The sequence below is a fragment of the Camelus bactrianus genome, chromosome 5 (genome assembly GCF_048773025.1).
Source record: "Camelus bactrianus isolate YW-2024 breed Bactrian camel chromosome 5, ASM4877302v1, whole genome shotgun sequence".
In the NCBI taxonomy this organism is placed as follows: domain Eukaryota; kingdom Metazoa; phylum Chordata; class Mammalia; order Artiodactyla; family Camelidae; genus Camelus; species Camelus bactrianus.
The window spans coordinates 12,126,923-12,145,974 of NC_133543.1; the positions used below are offsets into that span (position 1 = coordinate 12,126,923).

Here is a 19,052-nt window from a genome sequence, read left to right on the forward strand (position 1 = left end):
ACCACAGAGGCAATATTATTAGACCACCAGGCTCCAACTGAGAACCATCTGGGTTCAGTGGCAGAGGCCAGCGAGATGTCATCAACACTTGCAGACCACCCACTGACATTTGAGTAACCACCACTTGCATTGAGAACCTTCCCTCTTCGTTGGCAGAGGACAGTAGTTATTTTTTCCCTAGTCAGCCACTCAGAAGATGTGGTGCCTGATGATGTCTTTGTTCAAGCCATCCAAACTATCTCACATGACATCATTTTCAAGGACCCAAGATACTAAGGAGCCCCTGCAATTGGCACAGGGGCTTGAATACCTGAGAAGTGTGGAAGGTTCAGCCTAGCTGGGGCACAAGGAGGCTGTCTTCAACCCACTGAGCTAAGTGGATGGGAATCCTAAACTCTAGCAACACAACCATGGGTGAAACGTCTGTTTTCCTTCAAGCATCCACTCTGTGAGGGACTAGAGACATGAGTGAAGAAAGCAAAGACTGTCCCTAGTAACAAAGGAAAATGGAGATTTCATTCATGTACTATGGATGTGTCTATGTTTATACTCAGCAAACATTTATTGAATCCTTCCTCTTGATGGGAGATATAAAGATGAATAATTTCTCTCTCCATCTAGTCCAGGAAGAATACAGGGTAGATAGATCAATGCTAGAACAAAGGTACTGAAGGAATTCCATGGAAGTATCCTGGCAGGTAGAGGAAGGAGAGGAATTCAAGGAAGTCTTCCTGGAGAAGATACATCATTTTCTTCCCAGCTGGGCATTGTAGAACTGAAAGCACTCTGCCATATGACTGCTGAAGGGTGAGGCCAATAGAAGGCATTGTGGCTTGAGCCCTGGAAGCCAAGCCGTGTGGAGAATTGGTGGAAGCTCTTGTTGAGAAAGCATCCAGTGTTTGGAGAGGTAGAAGAAACTCAACTATCACAGCCTTTGATCTAGGGTTAGGGGTTTTGAATATACTCAGAAGTTACTGGAACATCAAGATGGGAAAACAGATTCAGATGAATGCTTTACAAAAAGGACTCTGTGGAGGACAAGTTGGGCGTAGGAAGAGATTGGAGTGGGGGCAGCCCTACTATAATCCAGACAGGAAATAATGAAGGGTTGAACCAAGGCTGCAGAAGCAACAGGAAAGGGGATACGGAGGCACACAGGGTGGGCAATTCTGGGAGATGAAAGAATAAAAACTGACAAGGAAAAAAATCAAAGGCAGAGAGGATATAATGCCATTAACCAAACCATTGACCAAACCCAGAAATCAGGAGGAGAAGTACAAAGGTGGGGCAAATCAATAAAGGTGTTCAATATGTTAAGTCTCAGGGGCTTATAAGAACAAGACATATTTGGGGAACTGTAGGTGTACAACTCAAGACGGGTCCTCATGGGGATACAATTTTGAGTCATTTTTGAGAATGATATTTGGAACTGTGAGAGTGCATTAAAATAGTTTGAGAGAGTACAGCACCGAGAGAGGGCTGGAGCCTAGGAGAGCACTGTACATGTGAGAAAGAGGAGGTATGAAACAGCTTAATAGGGATAAAAGTAGAATCAGGAGAGAATGTGGTTATGGAGGCCAAGGGAAGAACGTTTGAAGGAGGAATTCCTGTCGGTAAACCGGACAAGATGAGAACTAAGCAAGGACCACCGGGTGAAGGTGATTGTCACTGGCAACTTTAGGGGAGCAGTTTGAGAAGAGTGGCAGGAGCAGAATCGACTACCTAAGGAGAGAGGAGGCTAAAGTATATCACACCAGTTACTTCTAGAAGAAATTTGAGAAGGGAAGTGTGAGAAAGTGGCTTGGGGAAGGAGTATTTGAGACATCCTTGTCGCCATGAGCTACTCCCGTCCGAGCAAGAAACCATCTGTGCACGATAAGAAGAAAGGATTTGAGCTCCTATTTATTTCTTTACATAAAACTCCAGGCCAAAATTACCACCTGGGGAGGGAGGAGGGGGACCTCATGTCTATCATCAGATTCAAATTTTGCTTCAGCCGCTTTGGCTAAGACTTCTACAGCTGTCTAAATGCCAGCTCTCCACTCCAAACAAAACAACAAAACACCACCACCCTCCTCCGCTTCTCCGAAATCTGGAAAAATCGAGCAGGTGCACCGTGCCCGAGTCCGCAGCCCAAAGCCCCGCTCCGAGCCGGCTTTAACCCGGGGATGCTCGGCTCCGGGGCGGGTCTGGACCAAACCGGACAGAGTCGCTCCAGTTCAGCAACCCCGATCCTCCCGCGATGCTCAGGCCCTGCAGTGGCCTCGGCGGGGACAGCAAGTCCCACATACGGCGCCGGGAAGCGAGCAGAGTCAGGAAAACCCTCGGCCCTGCCGCCGGCTACTTCGGCCGTCCACAGTCGGCCTCCATTACCCTTTTCTCGCGCCGCACCTCCCTCCGGAAAATGAAACCTGGTGCCGTCAGCGGAGGCAAAGGGGTGGGAGCTTTCTACTATGCAAGGAGAAAAGGCAGAAGCGACTCCCGACAGCAAAGAGGTGCGGAGACCCAGCCAGGTCGCCGCAACGCCCCGCCCAGGCCCGCCCTCTCGGCGCCAGGGACCACAACTCCCGGAGGCCTCCGCGGCCCCGGGGGCGGGCCCGTCCGCTCTCACCTAACACTGAGCGGTGACTGGCTTCCCCGGAGGAGGGCGGGGCCTACCCCAGCCAATAGGGGAGAGGCTCGTTACGGCAGCGGAAGCAGCGGCGCTGGGCTGAGGGGTGGGGGGCAGAGTGCTAGCGCCTCGGCGGCGGCGGCGGGTCTGGGAGCCCGAGGACGTCGGGTCCACAGGCGGAGAGCGCACGGGAGCGAGCTCGAGGCGGCGCGGCGGCCACTCGGCGCAGCACCCAGGTAATGGCGGGACGGGCGCCCGGGAGGGGAGGGAAGGGGAGGGACGAGGGGGCGGGGCGGGGCGGCCGAGCCGGGCTGCAGCGTCCGTCCCGCTGCGCGTCCCCGGGGAAGGGCAGCGGTGCCCCGTCTCCTGCGGCGCAGACCTGGGCTTTTTCGCGAGCTGAGCACAGCTGTTGGGCCAGCGGCAGGGGCTGGGTGTCCTGCGGCAAGGAAGGGAGAGGCGCCGGGAAGGCAGGGCGGATTCGGGCGTGGGGGCGTGGCGGGCGTGGGCCTTGGCGGGGAAGCGGAGCGGCCGGGGAAGCGCGGGAGGGCGGGCGGGCGGCCCAGGGAGTTTGGCTCCTGAAGCAGTTTAAAGTGACTCTCCACATCCGGGCCCTGCGCCCGCCGCTTTCAGACCCCGATCGAGGCGGGGCCTCCCAGCTCCCCGCCCCTTTCGCCGGCAGCGTTCGTCTTCCTCTGCCATTGGCTCAGCCTCGAGGGGTTTGGGCTGCCCCGGCGAGCCTCGCGCCTGATTGGCTGGCAGTCGGCGGGAGGGTGGGGCGGGATCACCGCGCGCCGGCCACCGCGGATTGGTGCGGGCCCTGGAGTGACGCGCCCGGCGTGGGGCCAATGGGCGGGCGGGGGAGGTAGGGGCAGGTTCCGGGGAAGAGGGCTGGAGCCGAGCGGCGGCCGGGCGGCGGGGGTGAGCGGGGCCGGCGGGGCTGGACAGCGGCGGGCCCGAGGCGCGCTGCGGCGCGAGTCCTCCTGGCGATCTCGGAGCCCAGCGCTGCCACCGAGATGGGTCCTCCGCGGCACCCCCAGCCCGGCGAGGTGGACTCGGGAGGGGCGGGCGGCGGGCGGCGGCTGCAGGTAAAGAGGCACCCTGGTCCTGGGGCTCCTCAGAGCGCCTGACCCGGCCCAGACCCGGAGTCTTACAGACCCGAAGGGTCGGCAGACCTGTGCCCTCGGGTCTCAGCCGGGGGCTTCAGAGTAGGGGTAGGAATCCGGGCGAATCGGAAACATCGGCAGAGCTTAGCTCCTGCGGGAAAAGTGGGGGTCGATTTTAGAGAAGGTGGTGAAGGTCTCGGATCCCTTGGGCTCAGTGGAGGTCTCTGAAGGAGGGTGGTGAGGAGAAATCCGTAAATGAGGCCTGTAAGAAAAGCGTTTGAAAATTCCTTTTGGATCAGGTCTTGATGTGAGGTTCCTGATCCTTCCGTAGGACAGGGCGTCTGCCCGGATTCCTCGTGTGACATACTGATGACAGTTCTGTTCACACTGGTGTGAGGCTTAAGTCTTTCAAACGCACATACCATTTGTCTTGAAACTTTACATAGATACACATGTATTAGTACCTGTCATGTGGCTATTGTCTAGGATGCAATGTCGACTTTTTAGTGTGGCAATCCACAAGTATTATACGGGGTAGGGAGGTCATAGTATCCCTCAGTGCCACATAAACGGTTTAACCATTCGTCGAACCTATGTACTTCAAAAACTTACAGAATTTAGACCATTTCTGCATTGTATATTGATGACAAGTATTATTTTAGATAAATGATACTGCATTTGCTTTTCTAAGGGGAAATATATAAGATGCTTTAATTTCTCATCACTGATTCCAATCTCAGTATCCAGTAATAACCATATGACTGTGCACTGCAGGTGGAAATGAGTTCTCAGCAGTTTCCTCGGTTAGGAACCCCTTCCACCGGGCTAAGCCAGGCTCCTCCGTCACAGATTGCCAACAGCGGTTCTACAGGATTGATAAACCCAGCTGCTACAGGTGAGATGTGCAATCTTCTCCATTACTTCTTTGCTTCAGAAATGTTGCCAATTTTCTAGTTTAAACATTAGCAAATTCCTTGTGGGGTTTTAGTGAATATTAGGTTATTGAATTTGAAGAAAGAATGTATTACAATTCTAATTTAAATAAGGGTTTTTTTTCCTTCCAGTTTTAACCATTTTATTTACATGTACCAGAGTGTACATGAAGCTCACAGCAAAGCATGCCTATAAGAACTGTTTTTTAAAATGTATTAATGTGTTCTTATTTCATTAAGGCCCAGAAGTATAATAATAATGCCATGAGGGAGCGCAAAAGTGTGTAAAGCATAGGTCTTGCGTTTTAGGAGCTTACTGTCTAGGAAAAGATTTTTTTTAAGTATGTACATATGTATGTATGTATATAAATATATATATTTATATACACCCATATTTGCAACTTGATTTTTAGTTGTACAAAATGCTGTAGATCAGAAGTCCTTCAGCTGGTGATGATTTGGCCCCCCAGGGAATATCTGGCAATGTCTAGATACATTTTTGGTTGTCACAGGTAGAGGGTGCTATTGGCATCTGATATTTAGAGGCCCGGGGTACTGCTAAACATCCTGCATCAAACAAGACAGCCCCCCACAGCAAAGTGTCCAGTCCAGTCAGCAGTGCTGCAGTTGAGTTACTCCTTCAAATAATGTGTATATTGTATGCGTCAAGTGGGAAGATGGTATTGCAAAGTGAAATAAAGTACTCCTTTTTCTATTCCTTTTCCTTTACTGCCTGATTCCTGTATTCCTTATGGGAAATGGTACTACCATCTACTCATTGTTCAAACCAGAAATGCAGGCATCATGTTTAATTGTTCTGTCTTTGTTTCTTAGCTCTGAGGTATGGCCCTTTGTCTAATGTTTCAGCCTCATTTTCTGTTGTCTTGCCTCCTTCCTGCCAACTTCATTTTTGCTACAAATTTATTTTAGTTCTCTGTGGACTTGAAGTAACTTTAAGCTCCTTTAGTCTCCTGCTTAATAGTAGCTGCTCATATTTTCTGAATGAATGATAAAAAGTTCCCAATTTTCTTGACCTTGGGACTTTACATAGTCTGGGGTTTTTTGGGTTTTGTGTTTCTGGCTACAATTTTTCTTCTCCCTTTCCACACTTACTTATCTGGCTAATTCTTTGTTCTTCCTTGAGGTTTCATCTCAGATGTCACTTTCTCTGGGAAGTCTTTGCTGACTCCATCATCCACAACAATTCAGGGTAGGACCTCCTCCCAGAGTGAAGGCCAGGACCTGTCCTGTCTGTCTCATGCTCCTTTGTATGTGCTATACTTGCTGCAGTGTAGATGTCAACAAATTCTTACACAGTTCTTTACTTCTTAACAGATATCTTTGACAATAGTTTGGCTTTGATATAAATTCACAGCAGAGTAATTTAAAGGAGCATAACTAAAGAGAATATTTCTGAATATATACTTGCAAGGAGTTACAGTGCTCGTTAAAAAAGGTATTAATTAATAATAATTGCCCTCAGATTTTGTTGAGAAGGAAATCATTAATTTAGACCAAAATTGTCTGTAATTTTACTGCTGAAATGTGTTTTTTTCCTTTCAATTGCTCTTGAAAAGAAAAAGGGTTTCCCAAGTAGTTACTTATCTCTCTATATTTCCTATTGCTCTTATTGGAAGAAGTCTAAGCATGTCAGGATTTCAAGTGTGTGTTCACAGTTCAGACGTATGGATTACAGCCAGTTCTCTTAACTACTGCCTCAAGAGTTTTTTTCTGATAAAAATTAACTGAAAATAAAGAACTCCAAATGTCTGGAAGAAAACAATAAAAGGTTCCAAAAAGCTTAATAGGAAATGGTCAGTGTGGTTCTATCTTAATGAAACTGTCAAAAATCAAGGTCTTCCTGGACCAATAGGTTTGGGGAAAAGTTATGAAATTGTCCATTTCCCCTAAAATTTTAATTAGGAGAAAATCTGGACAAGTGGAAAGGTTAAAAATTAATTGATAATGAAAAGACAGAAGTAAAATTGTCTTTATTCACAAACATGATCATGTATGTAGAAAATACTAGAGAATGTTTTAAAAAAGCAATTAGAACTAAGACTGAAATTAGTAAATGTTGCAGGATTAAAGTTCAGTGTATAGGAATCAATTATATTTCTAAATACTAGTCATGAACAGTGAAATTTTTAAAATGTCATTTACAGTAGTATCAAAACAAAAAAACCCCACAAAATACTTAGGAATAAATTGACCGATTATGTGTAAGACCTGGGGTTAGAGAACTATGTAAAACATTTGTTGAGAGAAGTTAAAGACCTAGATAACATGAAAAGATTTATCATGTTCATGGATTGGAAAACTCAGTATTTTCCTTTACCCAAGGGGGTGTATAGATTCTAACAAATCCTAATCAAAATCACATCAGGTACTTTCCTAAAAATTGATAACCTGAATCTAAAATTTATGTGGAAACCAAAGGACCTTAGAATAGCCAAAGTAGTTTAGACAAAGAAGAAAAAGAAAAAAAAGGAGGAGAAGGAAGTGAAGAGGACTCTACTACCTCACTTCAAAACTTACTGTAAAGCTGCACTAATCAGGACAGTCTGATATTGGCATAAATCACTGGCTCATTAGAACCAAGTGGAAGATCCTGAATAAACCCGCACATAATGGTCAGTTGATTTTTGATGAAAGTACATAGATAATTCGATAAGAGATGATAGTTTTCTCAACAGAATAGTGCTAGAACCCCAGCCTATCCATATGAAAAAAAAAAAATGAGCCTTGACTTTTCACCACGCGTGTAAATTAGCTCAAAATGTATCGTTATGGCCCAAATTATAAAACCTAAAATTTCTATTAAAAAAAAGCTAGGTGAAACTGTTTGTAACCTTGGGGTAAGTAAAAATTGCTCAGGGCACAAAAAACACTAACTATAAAGGAAGCAACTAATATGTTGTACTTTATCAAAATTAAAAGTGACTGCTCTTCAAAAGACACCATTAAGAAAAAGGCACACCACAGAATAAGAAGACATTTGTGATAAATGTATCTGCAAAGGACTTACATCTTGAATATACAAAAAACTGTTGTAACTCAATAGTAAAAAGGCAAACGGCCTGGTTTTTTAAAAAAAATCTGAATGGATACTTCACCAAAGATGCTGTATAAAGGCCAGATAAGCACTTAAAAGGTATTCAGCTGTATTAATCCTCAGGGCAATGCAAGTGAAAATCACAGTGCAAATCTGCTACAAGTGGACTAAAATGACCGAAATAAAAAGACTGCCGTTACCAAGTTTTAATGTGTTTGTGGAGCAAGTAGAACCCATACATGGGTGGAAATCCAAAACAACCTAGCCACTTTGGAAAACAGTTTGGCACAGTATCTTAAAAAAAAAAATTAAACAGAAGCTTACCATCCAATCCAGCAATCTCATTCCTAGATATTTACCCAATGAAAATGTGTGTCCTACTTACAAAGACTTCTACTTCAGTGTCTATAGAAACATTATTCATAATAGCCCCAATCTGGAAAGAACCCAAATTTTATCCAGTTTTTTTTTTTGCTCACTGGATAAGCAAAGTTTGGTTGATCCGTACAATGGACAATTGGACGACAGTAAAAAGAAACAAACTTCCAGTGTACAGAGTAACATGGAGGAACCTCCAATGCATTATACTAAGAGAAAGAAGCCAGACACAAAGGACTGCATACGGTATGGTTCTGTTTATACGAAATTCCACAAAAGACAAAGCAGTAGTGTGGTTTATAAGGAGTAGGGGTGGGAGGGAGGGGACTGACTGCAGAGAGGCGTGAGAGAGCTTGTCAGAATAACAAAAAATGCTATCATAATGCTGTTGTGTCTTAATACCCAATACATTTGTGAAAATTTAATTTTATCCAAAAAAATAGTAGATTTTATATGTAGCTTGTACTTTGGTCAGTAAAGCCGATGGATTAAAAAATGGACAAAAGATAGGAACATATACTTCACAAAGGAAGATATATACAGATGGCCCATGATCACGTAAAAAGAGGTCCAGCACTACCGGTCACCATGGAAATGTTGACTGAAACCACAGTGGGATCCCTAGTGCACTCCCACTTGAGTGTCTGTGTCAGGCACTGGTGAGGATGAGGAGTGCCCGGAGCTCTTAAAACACTACTGTGGGAACACAAGATGATACAACCACTTCAGAAAGTGCCTGGGCAGTTTCATGTGAAGTTTCCCGTGGGGACCCAGCCATTCTGCTCCGAAGTTGTTAGTGAGAATGTAAAAAAAAAAAAAATCGTTGAACTCTCTACTCTTAGAATAGCCATCTTACTGTATACAAATCATACCTCTGTAAAGTGGCTTTCAAAAGCAAGGTTTTTTAAAATGGGGGGGGTAGGTGGGGAGGGTGAGCTTGAGGTCCTGGGTTCAACCCCCAGTACCTTCACTGAAAGATAAATAAATAAATAAACAAATGAAATTTTAAGTCTGAATGACCTACGAGAAAAGTCAATATATAGCGAAATATAAAATACACGTTAAAGAAATATATACAGCAGTCTTTTCTCCCAGCACTTGGAAAAAATTAGAAAATTGTTCCTGAGGAGATCATGGAACGAGGACTAAAAGTACGCACGGATATGTACTCCACAGTTGTGGATAGTAGCAAAAATTTGGAAATAACCTAAAAGCCCATCAGTGACACAATGGTTATAAAAGCTATGGTACATCTAAGCAATGGAATTCCACTTAGCACTTTTAAAGTGATGTAGTATATATTCTGTATTACTCAGCGATTCCACTCTTAGGTACATATCCAATAGAAATGGTACAGAGGGTCCCCAGAAGACATATATGTGAATATTACTCGTACTACTATTCACAATAGTAAAAAACTGAGAACGATTTAACTGCCTACTAGTGGTCAGATGGCTAATTTGTGATTTATTGACGCGATGGTACAGTATACTGAGAATGAAAGGTTTATAGCTGCGTGCAGGAACATGCGCGTATCTCATACCAATAAATGAAGAGGCAAGACAGCCGGGTATGTCTGTTGTGAGTGTATTTATATAAAGTTCAAAAGTGCACAACAGTCATCTGTAGTGTTAGAAGTTAGCATAGTGTCTTCGGGAGAATGCAGACTGGAATCAGGCTGCACGGAGAGTTTCTGGGGAACTAGGAACGTTCTGCTCCTTGATCTAGGTACTGATTACTCAGGTGTGTTCAGTCTGTGAAAGTTCACTGAGCTATCCCATCAGTATGTGTGCACTTGTCTTTATGAGGGTTACAGTTCAATAAAAATTAAATAAATCAAAACTGACCCAAAATTCAAGAGGCAAAAAGTGTCTGAAGATTTTACCAAAATAGTAACTGTTGGCGCCTTGGGCAGGGTAGACCGTGGGAGCAGCTTTACTTTCTTTATAGTTTTCCAAATAATTAAAAAGTTTTACATAAGTGTAATGTTTATGTTCAGAGAAATAATGCTGTTTTGGAAAAATGACAGTGCAAATTAATATTTTGACAAACTGTCTTTTTTTATGTAAGTTCCTTGATATTTTTTAACTTAATTTTTAAATAGGCTACGTGTTCCCACGGTCCAAAATGCCAAAAGAAAAAAGAGTATACGGTGAAAAAAGTATCTCGCCCACTCCTGTCCTCCAATCATCCACTTTCTTTCTCTTCAAGCAATCACGGTGCTTTGGAGATACGTTATACAAATACAAATGCAAATGCATGTATTAGGGGGGAAGGGTATAGCCCAGTGGTAGGGTGTATGCCTAGCATGCATGAGGTCCTGGGTTCAATCCCCAGTACTTCCACTAAAAATAAATACACAAATAAACCTAACTACCTCCCCCCACGAAAAAAGAATCTTAAAAAACAAAACAAATGCGTGTATGTTTGTGTGTATTTACTTTTTCACTATTCTGTACCTTTCTATTTTCCTGTATTTTTCCATAGTATATATTATACATTTCTCCATAAGAGTACCTAAAAAACTGTCTTGTTTTATTTTTATAGTTATGTGGTAGTCTGTTGGGTGAGTATACCGTAGTTTATATAGCCAGCCCCCTATTGACGGACAGGTAGGTTTTTTGCAGTTCCTTTCCAAGTATAAATATGCTGAGACAAATCACCTTGTACCTAAGTCATTTTACACATGTGTTTTGTGTCTGTAGGACACATTCCTGCAAGTGAAATTGTGAGTCTCTCAAAGGTTGAGTCTATTCAGTGCGTCATAATAATGATAGAGGTTTACATGCTCACTCTGTAGGGATTTGGACTGAGAAATTTGTTTTGGAATACTACATGTTCTTGGACCTAAAGTCTATACTTAAATTATCTTTTCAATATTAGTTTCTTATAACCTTTTAAATAAATATTTTAAGTGAAATTGTCTTGAATCTTGTCTTATAGTTTCAACCATTTGAGCCCATTTTCAGTCCTCGTCAGGTCCTTTGTTCGTAGCAGTGGGAAAGCCTCAATATCTAGACCAAGTCCCGTGTTCCCCAGGTGTGACTTTTGGGTTTGATATCCATCAAGGGAATCGAATGCCCTCATTCTCCTCGTTCAGAAAAATCTCACAAGGAAATGGGTCGGTTTATCAGCCCTGAAACTTTAACTGTGGGGGCCCCTCTGGCATGTGCTGTTACATTCATTAATCCCGTTTCACCTTCATGTCTTTACCAGTCAACGATGAATCTAGTCGAGATGCTGAAGTCACTGCCAGGGAGCACATGGGTTCCAGCAGCTCCCTACAGGCCCGTGAAGAGAAGCAAGAGCCTGTTGTGGTAAGGCCCTATCCACAGGTGCAGGTGTTGTCTACACACCATGCTGTTGCATCGGGCACACCTGTCACAGTGACAGCCCCACCAGCACATCTGACGCCAGCAGTGCCACTCTCATTTTCGGAGGGACTTATGAAGGTAATGGAGAGGTTTAAAATTTCACATTGAACCACAGCTAAGACTGGCTAGCATTTCTGACAGTTGTCACCAAGTGTTAGGCTGTAGCCTCGGATCCTAGTTTTTTCCCGTTGACCTCTCAGTTCAGCCGTCTCTGTAACTCAGAGTCCTGCTGTTCTGCAGTGCCTAGTCTCGTGCCGCTGGGCAGTGGGCATCCCAGGACCTTTCTAATACCCATCTGACATTACTCGGTTCAAGTTATGGGCATGCTGATAGAGTTTTTCTCTTGGAGTGGCACTCTTCTCCAAGGTTTTGTTTTAAACGCTTGCTAATTTGGGAGTCTCTGAGAATATCGCTTTGTGTATTACCTTGCGGATATGTTTCAGTTACTGGGAGTTTGGGAGTTCTGTTTACTTCCCCCTAGACTTGGGAGGCAGCACTGTACAGAAGAAAGAGTGTGGGCTGTGAGCCATGCAGCTCTGGGCTTTATTCCCAGTTTTAGTCTTTGCTGTCTGTGTGGCTTTGAGCAAGTGACTTAGCCTTGCTTTGTATGTTTTCTCACCTGTAACATGGAAATGCCAGTACTTCAATGGAAAGCCTCTGATACTAAGATAAAATTCAGGAGGCTTCTGGCATCCTTCCTGGCCCTCTCCAGGTTTGATTTGTGTACGTGTATAGAATGAAATGCATCACTAGTAAAAAGCTATTGATATGTTTCGTGTGGTTTTCTTGTTTGCAGCCACCCCCGAAGCCCACCATGCCTAGCCGTCCCATTGCTCCTGCTCCACCTTCTACCTTGTCACTTCCCCCCAAGGTTCCAGGGCAGGTTACCGTTACCATGGAGAGTAGCATCCCTCAAGCTTCAGCCATTCCTGTGGCAACAATCAGTGGACAACAGGTTTTTTTCCTCTTAATTTGCTGATTTTCAAACTGAGATGCCCGACTGTTGATCATTATTTCCTGAATGCCAGCAGTACGTTAGGCACTGTACTAAATAAAACATGAAGTGGTCACTGATATCTGCAAGGGGGCAGTCGTAGAGGTGACAGCGGAGGGTGACAAAGGGAATCAGACGAGTGTGCACAGCGGTCTTGGTCACTGAGCCCAGGGGTGTTGACTGTCTGCTGTGTGCGATGCAGATCCAGATGAGACAGCCGAGACCGTGAGCTCACAGCCCAGCTGTGCTTGGCTCCGGAGCAGCCTCACAGCAGTAGTGCTCCTCTGGGTGGTTCTTCCCCTGAGGTGGGTGCACCTCCTGGGCGACCGGCAGGTCCCCTCTGCGGCCCGCCAGTCGTGAGCATTTACTCTGAAGTCTCATGTTTTAACTTCTTTTTTTTTTTTCCCGAAATTGCAGTCCTACTCCATAATACGTATTTGGTTTATTTAAATATTTTCAATGACTCACCCATGAAAACAATGTCAAAGCTCTTTCCCTTTATGTTTTCAAGAAAAAAAACCGGTGTTCTGAAAAGAAGCACCGAGTTTTTCTTTCATTTTGTCATTCTGCTGAGTCCTCACTCCCAGAAGTGCTGGAACAGCCACCGGAGAAGCACTGGCGTCAGGGCTGGGCGGGTGTGAGGAAGGGACACCTCGGGGTGACTGCAGAGCCACTCAGAGGGTGCCTGTTGGATGCTAGCTAAATTTACTGAGAAATCCCGGAGAGCTTGCGGGATGAATGAATGCCATGGGGTGTAAAGGAAGTAGTGAGAATAAGGAAAAACAAGCTTTTGGCCAAGACAGAGAAGACAAGCATGATAGACTAACATTGAGAATGAGAGTATCTGAATGCGGACAGTCAGATGTGTCATCAGCAGTAAGGATCTGGCCACTGGCTGGACTCCAGGCAGTTGATGGTCCTCCCAGTCGCTTCACGTGCCTGCTGGCACAGGTCGGCCCTCGATACACTGACTTAAAAACCCAAGCGTCCTCTCCCTCGGGGTGCTCACTGCCTAAAAGGAACAACCTGGCCCACATTTGGAGGCAACCGACTCCCTAGAAGCAATGGCTAAGCACCAGTGGCTCAGACCAGGCACGTGAAAGTAACATGCCATCCTGTTTCTTGCAGGGACATCCCAGCAACCTGCATCACATCATGACCACAAACGTACAGATGTCTATCATCCGCAGCAATGCTCCGGGGCCGCCTCTTCACATCGGAGCTTCTCACTTACCTCGCGGTAAAGACTGCACGTTTTGTTCAGACGTGTAAAATGTGATGGCACAGACACATTTAGTAGAAGATAGGGTGACACAAAGCATGTCCAGAATCAGCTTGTTAAATTGTCGGGCAGCCAAAATAAACCCAGAGTCATACACCTCTTTAGAATGGTCTAATAGGTACTTCTTACAGTTGTATTACAACAGGTGTGTGTGTATTACATAAACTTAAGGCAATTTAAATATTTAGTGTGGTCTACAGACATGGAAAACCAACAGCAGAGGGTGGAGGTGGGGAGGGACAGATTAGGAGTTTGGGATTAACAGACACACATACAACTACATATAAAATAGATAAACAACAAGGACCTACTGTATAGCACAGGGAACTATATTCAGTTTCTTATAATGAGCTATAGAGGAAAAGAACCTAAATATATATATGTGTGTGTGTATGTGTATAACTGAGTCACTTTGCTGTGGACCTGAAACTAACGTAAATTGACCGCACTTCAATAAAAAATAAGACTTAACAAAAAAATACTTAGTGTGATCCAAAAATTGTCCTTATAACGAGGAACTCCTCAAAGCTGTGGTAATCTAACCATGGTCTTCATTTTTAATAAATAAGTCACGAATATTAATACTGAATATTTTTGAAATTCAGTGATAAGGGTTACTCAAATCTTTTTACTCACATAACAATAAGATGAATTTATTCTTACAATTAAGTTGTAATAGACCGTATGGTATTACATTTAATGAGGTTTTTCAGCTACTTGATCAGAAATCATCACCTTCTATTGGAGAGAATAAAATTACTGTTGGCAAAATCAGGCCAACGGGTACTCGATCATAGTGTAGCTTCGTGGTTCTCAGAGTGAGGGTCGCAGACTGCAGTGGGGGGTCTGTGTAAGGTCAAACCTAAGACATCATTCGCCCTTTTCATGGTGTTCTAGGTGCACCAAGGGTGCAGAGGCAGTGGTGGTTCAAATGAACTCACTGTCCGGTGGTTAAACTGCTGGAGCCTGGGCCTGAATTGTGGTGATACTTGCAATTTAAAAAAAAAAAAAAAAAAAAGGCAGCCAGTTTCATGTAAGCACATCCTTGAAGAAGCAGTTCAGATTTCAGTCTTACTAAATCTCAAACCCTCGCGTGCACGCTTTCTGAATTTTCTACGTGATGAAGTGGGAAGTACCCATAAAGCGCTTGCACTGAGCACTGGCACGCCAAGTTTATAGGGCATGTGACTGGGGCTACTCAAAGCCATACTGATGCCAAAATACTGTCCTTCCAGGGGCCGCAGCTGCTGCTGTGATGTCCAGTTCGAAAGTAACCACGGTCCTGAGGCCGACTTCCCAGTTGCCAAATGCAGCCACGGCGCAACCGGCGGTCCAGCACATCATCCACCAACCGATCCAGGCACGTCGCAGCTGTGGGTAGCCGGCCAGCCAGGATTCAGGGCCTACTCCGACTTACCCGCTCCGCTAGGCACCCTGCGAGTCCTTTGACCTCAAGTGACTTTCCATCTAGTTGCCAAGGGATAGAGAAGGTTGAGTCATATACAATGTCGTGTGATCGCAGTAGGAATTTAGGAGAGAGGTAGCAAGGCAAGGCTTCTGGTTGGGATGGGTGTGGCCATGGGGGTTCAGAGAAGGGAAGAGGAAGTGGTGGGGGCAGTGCATGAGCAGTGAACAGTTCAAGGACGAGAGGGATGGTTGTCCACAATGTTGGGTGCAGGCTAGTTAGAATGAAGGGGTTCTCATTTGGATGGGGTATGCGAGCCCCTAAACGTTTAGGCACATTTTTATGCACATACGTATGCTTTTTGAGGAGTTCAGTTCATGCCTTTCAACTTGTTTTCGAGGAAGTCTATGACCCTTGCCATAAATGTATTACCAGGTGATGCTGTGGTGTCTCTGCATTTGGAATGCTAAGATACTGAGTATAAACTGATTATGTACACAGCAGAGAGCCACTCTGTGTTTTTTTAGTATAGTGAATATATGATCAAAAAGATATCTTTGAAAGATTAATCTAGCCGAGTTACATACAGAAGGCAGAAGTTCAGATGCCTTTGTGGATCAGGCTGGTAGGATGTGTGAAATGGCTGGATTTCAGATAGTAAGGAAGAGGGCTGAGTAGGACACTGGTTCTACATGTCTAGCCTGGAGCTGTCAAATTTAAAGCAGAAGAGCTTGCTGGCTACCAACACATCTGAGACCGTAGGGCCCCAGGAGATTAATGATCTGTAGGAAGGACTGGAGAACGAGGAGACCCTGGGTGCACAGCTCACAAGTGAGGGAGACAGAGCTGCAGTCCTGGTATGAGACAGCGGCCTGGACCAGCTGCGTGGTGGGAGGAGGCCTGGAGGTGAGAAACAGATGGAGGATGGGCAGAGTCTGCCAAGATAACTGCCCGTGTTGGGATCAGGAAAGAGGGGCTGCACAGGAGAGCTCTGGTGATTGGAGGAGTGGGCAGCGGATGAGCAGGTGAAGCCCAGTGTGGAACTGGTTTGGCAGGTGAAGGTGGGGCACACGGATGGAGTGATAAGAGAAGTGCATCCATATGGAAACATCTAGAAGGTATCTGAGCACCGGGCATCGTCTGCTGGGAAAGAAGACCAGTACCACGCGTTTTCCTTTTGTGCGCTTAGATGCCCCGAGAACCGACGGCTCTGTCATTGCTGTTGGGCCCTCTGTGGGAAGCGCTGGGTGGTGTAGCAATGAAAGACATCTACTCTGGGACCAGCAGCAGTTCTCTGGGAACTAAGTCTGATGGGCCAGCTTCCAGTTTGTACTAAAAGTAGGACAGAATTTTGAATCTGGTCGTGTTTGGAGAGGAGGGCCTGGTGTATTGTCCAACCAGAACTGGATTTTGTTGATGCTTCTGACTCTTGGTCTTATAACTACCTATTTGAAAAGAGAACTTCATCAGGACAGTGAGAATTTATTTTCATTTGGACATAAACATGCTTATTTAGAGGCCCAGCTTAGACTTTTAGTGTTTGTCATACTGGATTTTGCTTTTCATTTTAAATGAAATTTTTTTTTTCTCTTGTAGTCTCGGCCACCTGTGACCACATCCAATACCATCCCTCCTGCTGTGGTAGCAACCGTGTCAGCCACCAGAGCTCAGTCTCCTGTCATCACTACGACAGCCGCACATGCTGCCGACTCGGCACTGAGGTATATCTAGGGGTCCAAGATCAAGCTGTCCCGCCCTCCTCCCTTCATCTCGCCCTTCTTACTTTCCTTCTTTCCTTCACTTAACTCAGTAAATATTTATTGAGTGCTTCGTAATGTTCTGCATACTGAGGAAAACACAGTAAACAAAAAGAAATTTCTGCCCTCAAAGAGTTTCTATTTTTAGGGGCTGGAGACATACATTAAAAAATAGATTTTTTAGGTGGCAAAAAGGGCTTTGGGGAACAACTAGGGTGAATGGGATTTGGGGTGACACTGTAGGCAGTACAGGGGGCTTACTAGTTCATATAAAGTGATCAGGAAGGACTTTGTTGATAAGAATACATTCAAGCAGAAAACTGAATGGTGAGATGAACCATAGGGCTGTCTAAGATGTGAGTGTCCTAGACGGTGAGAATGGTAAGTGCAAAGGCCCTGAGGCAGCAGTGTGTTTACCGTGTCAGGGAGCCACAAGAGGCTAATGGTAGGAGAGTGGCCAGAGATTATTTTAGGAGGTAACAGGGCCCCAGTAAGGGCCTTATGACCCACTCCAAGGATTTGGACTGTGCTGGGGTGCAGCGGGAAGTCAGTTCTCAGAGCAGTGTTGTGATCTGAAGTGTTGGATCAGCCACCAGGCTGGAGAGAGCAGGCTAAGTTGGAAACAGATTGTTTAGAAGGGTTATGGCAGGAGTCCAGGAGAGACGATTATTGAGGGTGGAAGGACACGGTTAGATTCTGAACAGGATTGTACAGACTGTCAGGATTCTGAGGACTTACACATGGGACTAGGAGAGCACGAGGAAAGTCGGATTATGCCCACGCTCATCGGCCTGTGCAGCTGGGAGGGTAGAGCTGCGTTCTTGTGAGTTGGAGGATGGGGGGAATCCCAAACTTTGGTTTTTGATATTTTAAGGTTGTGCTGCCCTCGGAGCACTCACATGGAACCATAGAGATAGGTTAATAAGAGTCTGGAGTCCATGGAAGAATTCTGGAGAGATAATTTAGGAAGACAGTCTGGGTGGGGAAGAGCTTCAGGGAGAACAGGGTTCCCATTGGGAGGGAAGCCGTGTTCTCTTGGGAGGACCATAGTTCCTTAGGGCGGGAGGGTAGAGGGTGTGTCCGCAGAGGTTGAAGTTATTGGGGATTTTGCTGAAGGTGAATTGTGAGTCCAGAGGGTATAGTGGAAAGGTTGGGTGTTTGACAAGTGAGGATAGTACAGTTAAGAGATTACAGAGTTGCACAGGAATGACATCTGGTTGGTGAGGGATGGTCTCTGATGCTCCTTGGGGGTGACACAGTCAGAGTTGAGGACATGGCGGTATTTGTCCTCATGCTCCCCAAGCATGTTGTGGTGGTGAAGCTGTGAAACTAGGGGAGGGCAGTGGGACACGAGTCTTGTCAGGAGCGAACAGAGGTCTGGTGGTCCTTGATTCTTGCCGTCGGTTGTGTGGCTGCCAGGGAAGGAGCCTTTACACTTAAACAAGAAGGGATTCACTGAACAAAAGGGGTAGTGGGCATGCGGAACAGAGCTGTCACAGACCATCCAGAAGACCTGATGGCCAGTTGGAAGCAGTCCAGAGGTGCCTCCTTGGTTTCTTCCTTGCCTGACTGAGTAAATGGAAAGGGCACAAGGGAGAGAAAGCAGATTTTAGAGAGAAGGCTGAGTCTTGGGATGCTGAGTTTATCTGTGGAACAATCAAGAGGCTGTTGTCAATAGGTGGTTGAAGGCTGTCTGTGCCTGAGACAAGGAGTTATGAAGTCATCAGCCTATGGGCTACTGGTAAAGCTTTAGGGATCTGAGTCCAACCAGGAAGAGGGCCTAGAACAGAACTCCGAAGAAAGTAACATTGAAATGAAGAATAGTGCCTGGAACTTAACTTTCCCCCAGCTCTGTCATTGACTAGCTGTGTGACATTAGGCAAATTGATTACCTTCCCTGACCCTTAGTCCCCTCTTTAATAAAATGAGAACATTTTACTATTTGGTCATTGATATATCGCCTGAGGCACAAAGAGACCCAACTACCTAACATAAAATAGACTGTGTGTTACTCATGTTATCTTTGTATTGCCTTTAAAAAACTAATTTATTCAGATGGCAGGATGAAATTCAAAAGGTATAAATGTGTATAGGGTTAGACTTTTTTAAACCATGTTGTTGAGTTATCTGTCTTTTCTAGTGTATTGAGTTTTTAATTTAA

General features: G+C 45.3%; 1 protein-coding gene across 7 annotated transcripts in view; it reads left to right on the forward strand.

Moving 5' to 3' along the window:
- The first annotated feature begins 2,690 nt into the window (after positions 1–2,690).
- SAP130 (Sin3A associated protein 130) overlaps positions 2,691–19,052 on the forward strand; it is a 72,339-nt gene continuing 55,977 nt past the window's right edge. For 2 of the 7 annotated variants that reach the window (XM_074363434.1, XM_074363437.1), the window contains exons 1-7: positions 3,509–3,529; positions 4,489–4,609; positions 11,296–11,531; positions 12,250–12,408; positions 13,576–13,687; positions 14,965–15,089; positions 16,731–16,855. In XM_074363434.1, the coding sequence (XP_074219535.1) occupies positions 4,495–4,609; positions 11,296–11,531; positions 12,250–12,408; positions 13,576–13,687; positions 14,965–15,089; positions 16,731–16,855 (872 nt within the window). In that variant the 5' untranslated portion in view covers positions 3,509–3,529; positions 4,489–4,494. Of the gene's footprint in view, positions 2,848–3,508; positions 3,530–3,563; positions 3,697–4,488; positions 4,610–11,295; positions 11,532–12,249; positions 12,409–13,575; positions 13,688–14,964; positions 15,090–16,730; positions 16,856–19,052 lie in introns of those variants that run through there. The other 5 variants (XM_074363430.1, XM_074363431.1, XM_074363432.1 and 2 more) reach the window with 4 other exon arrangements.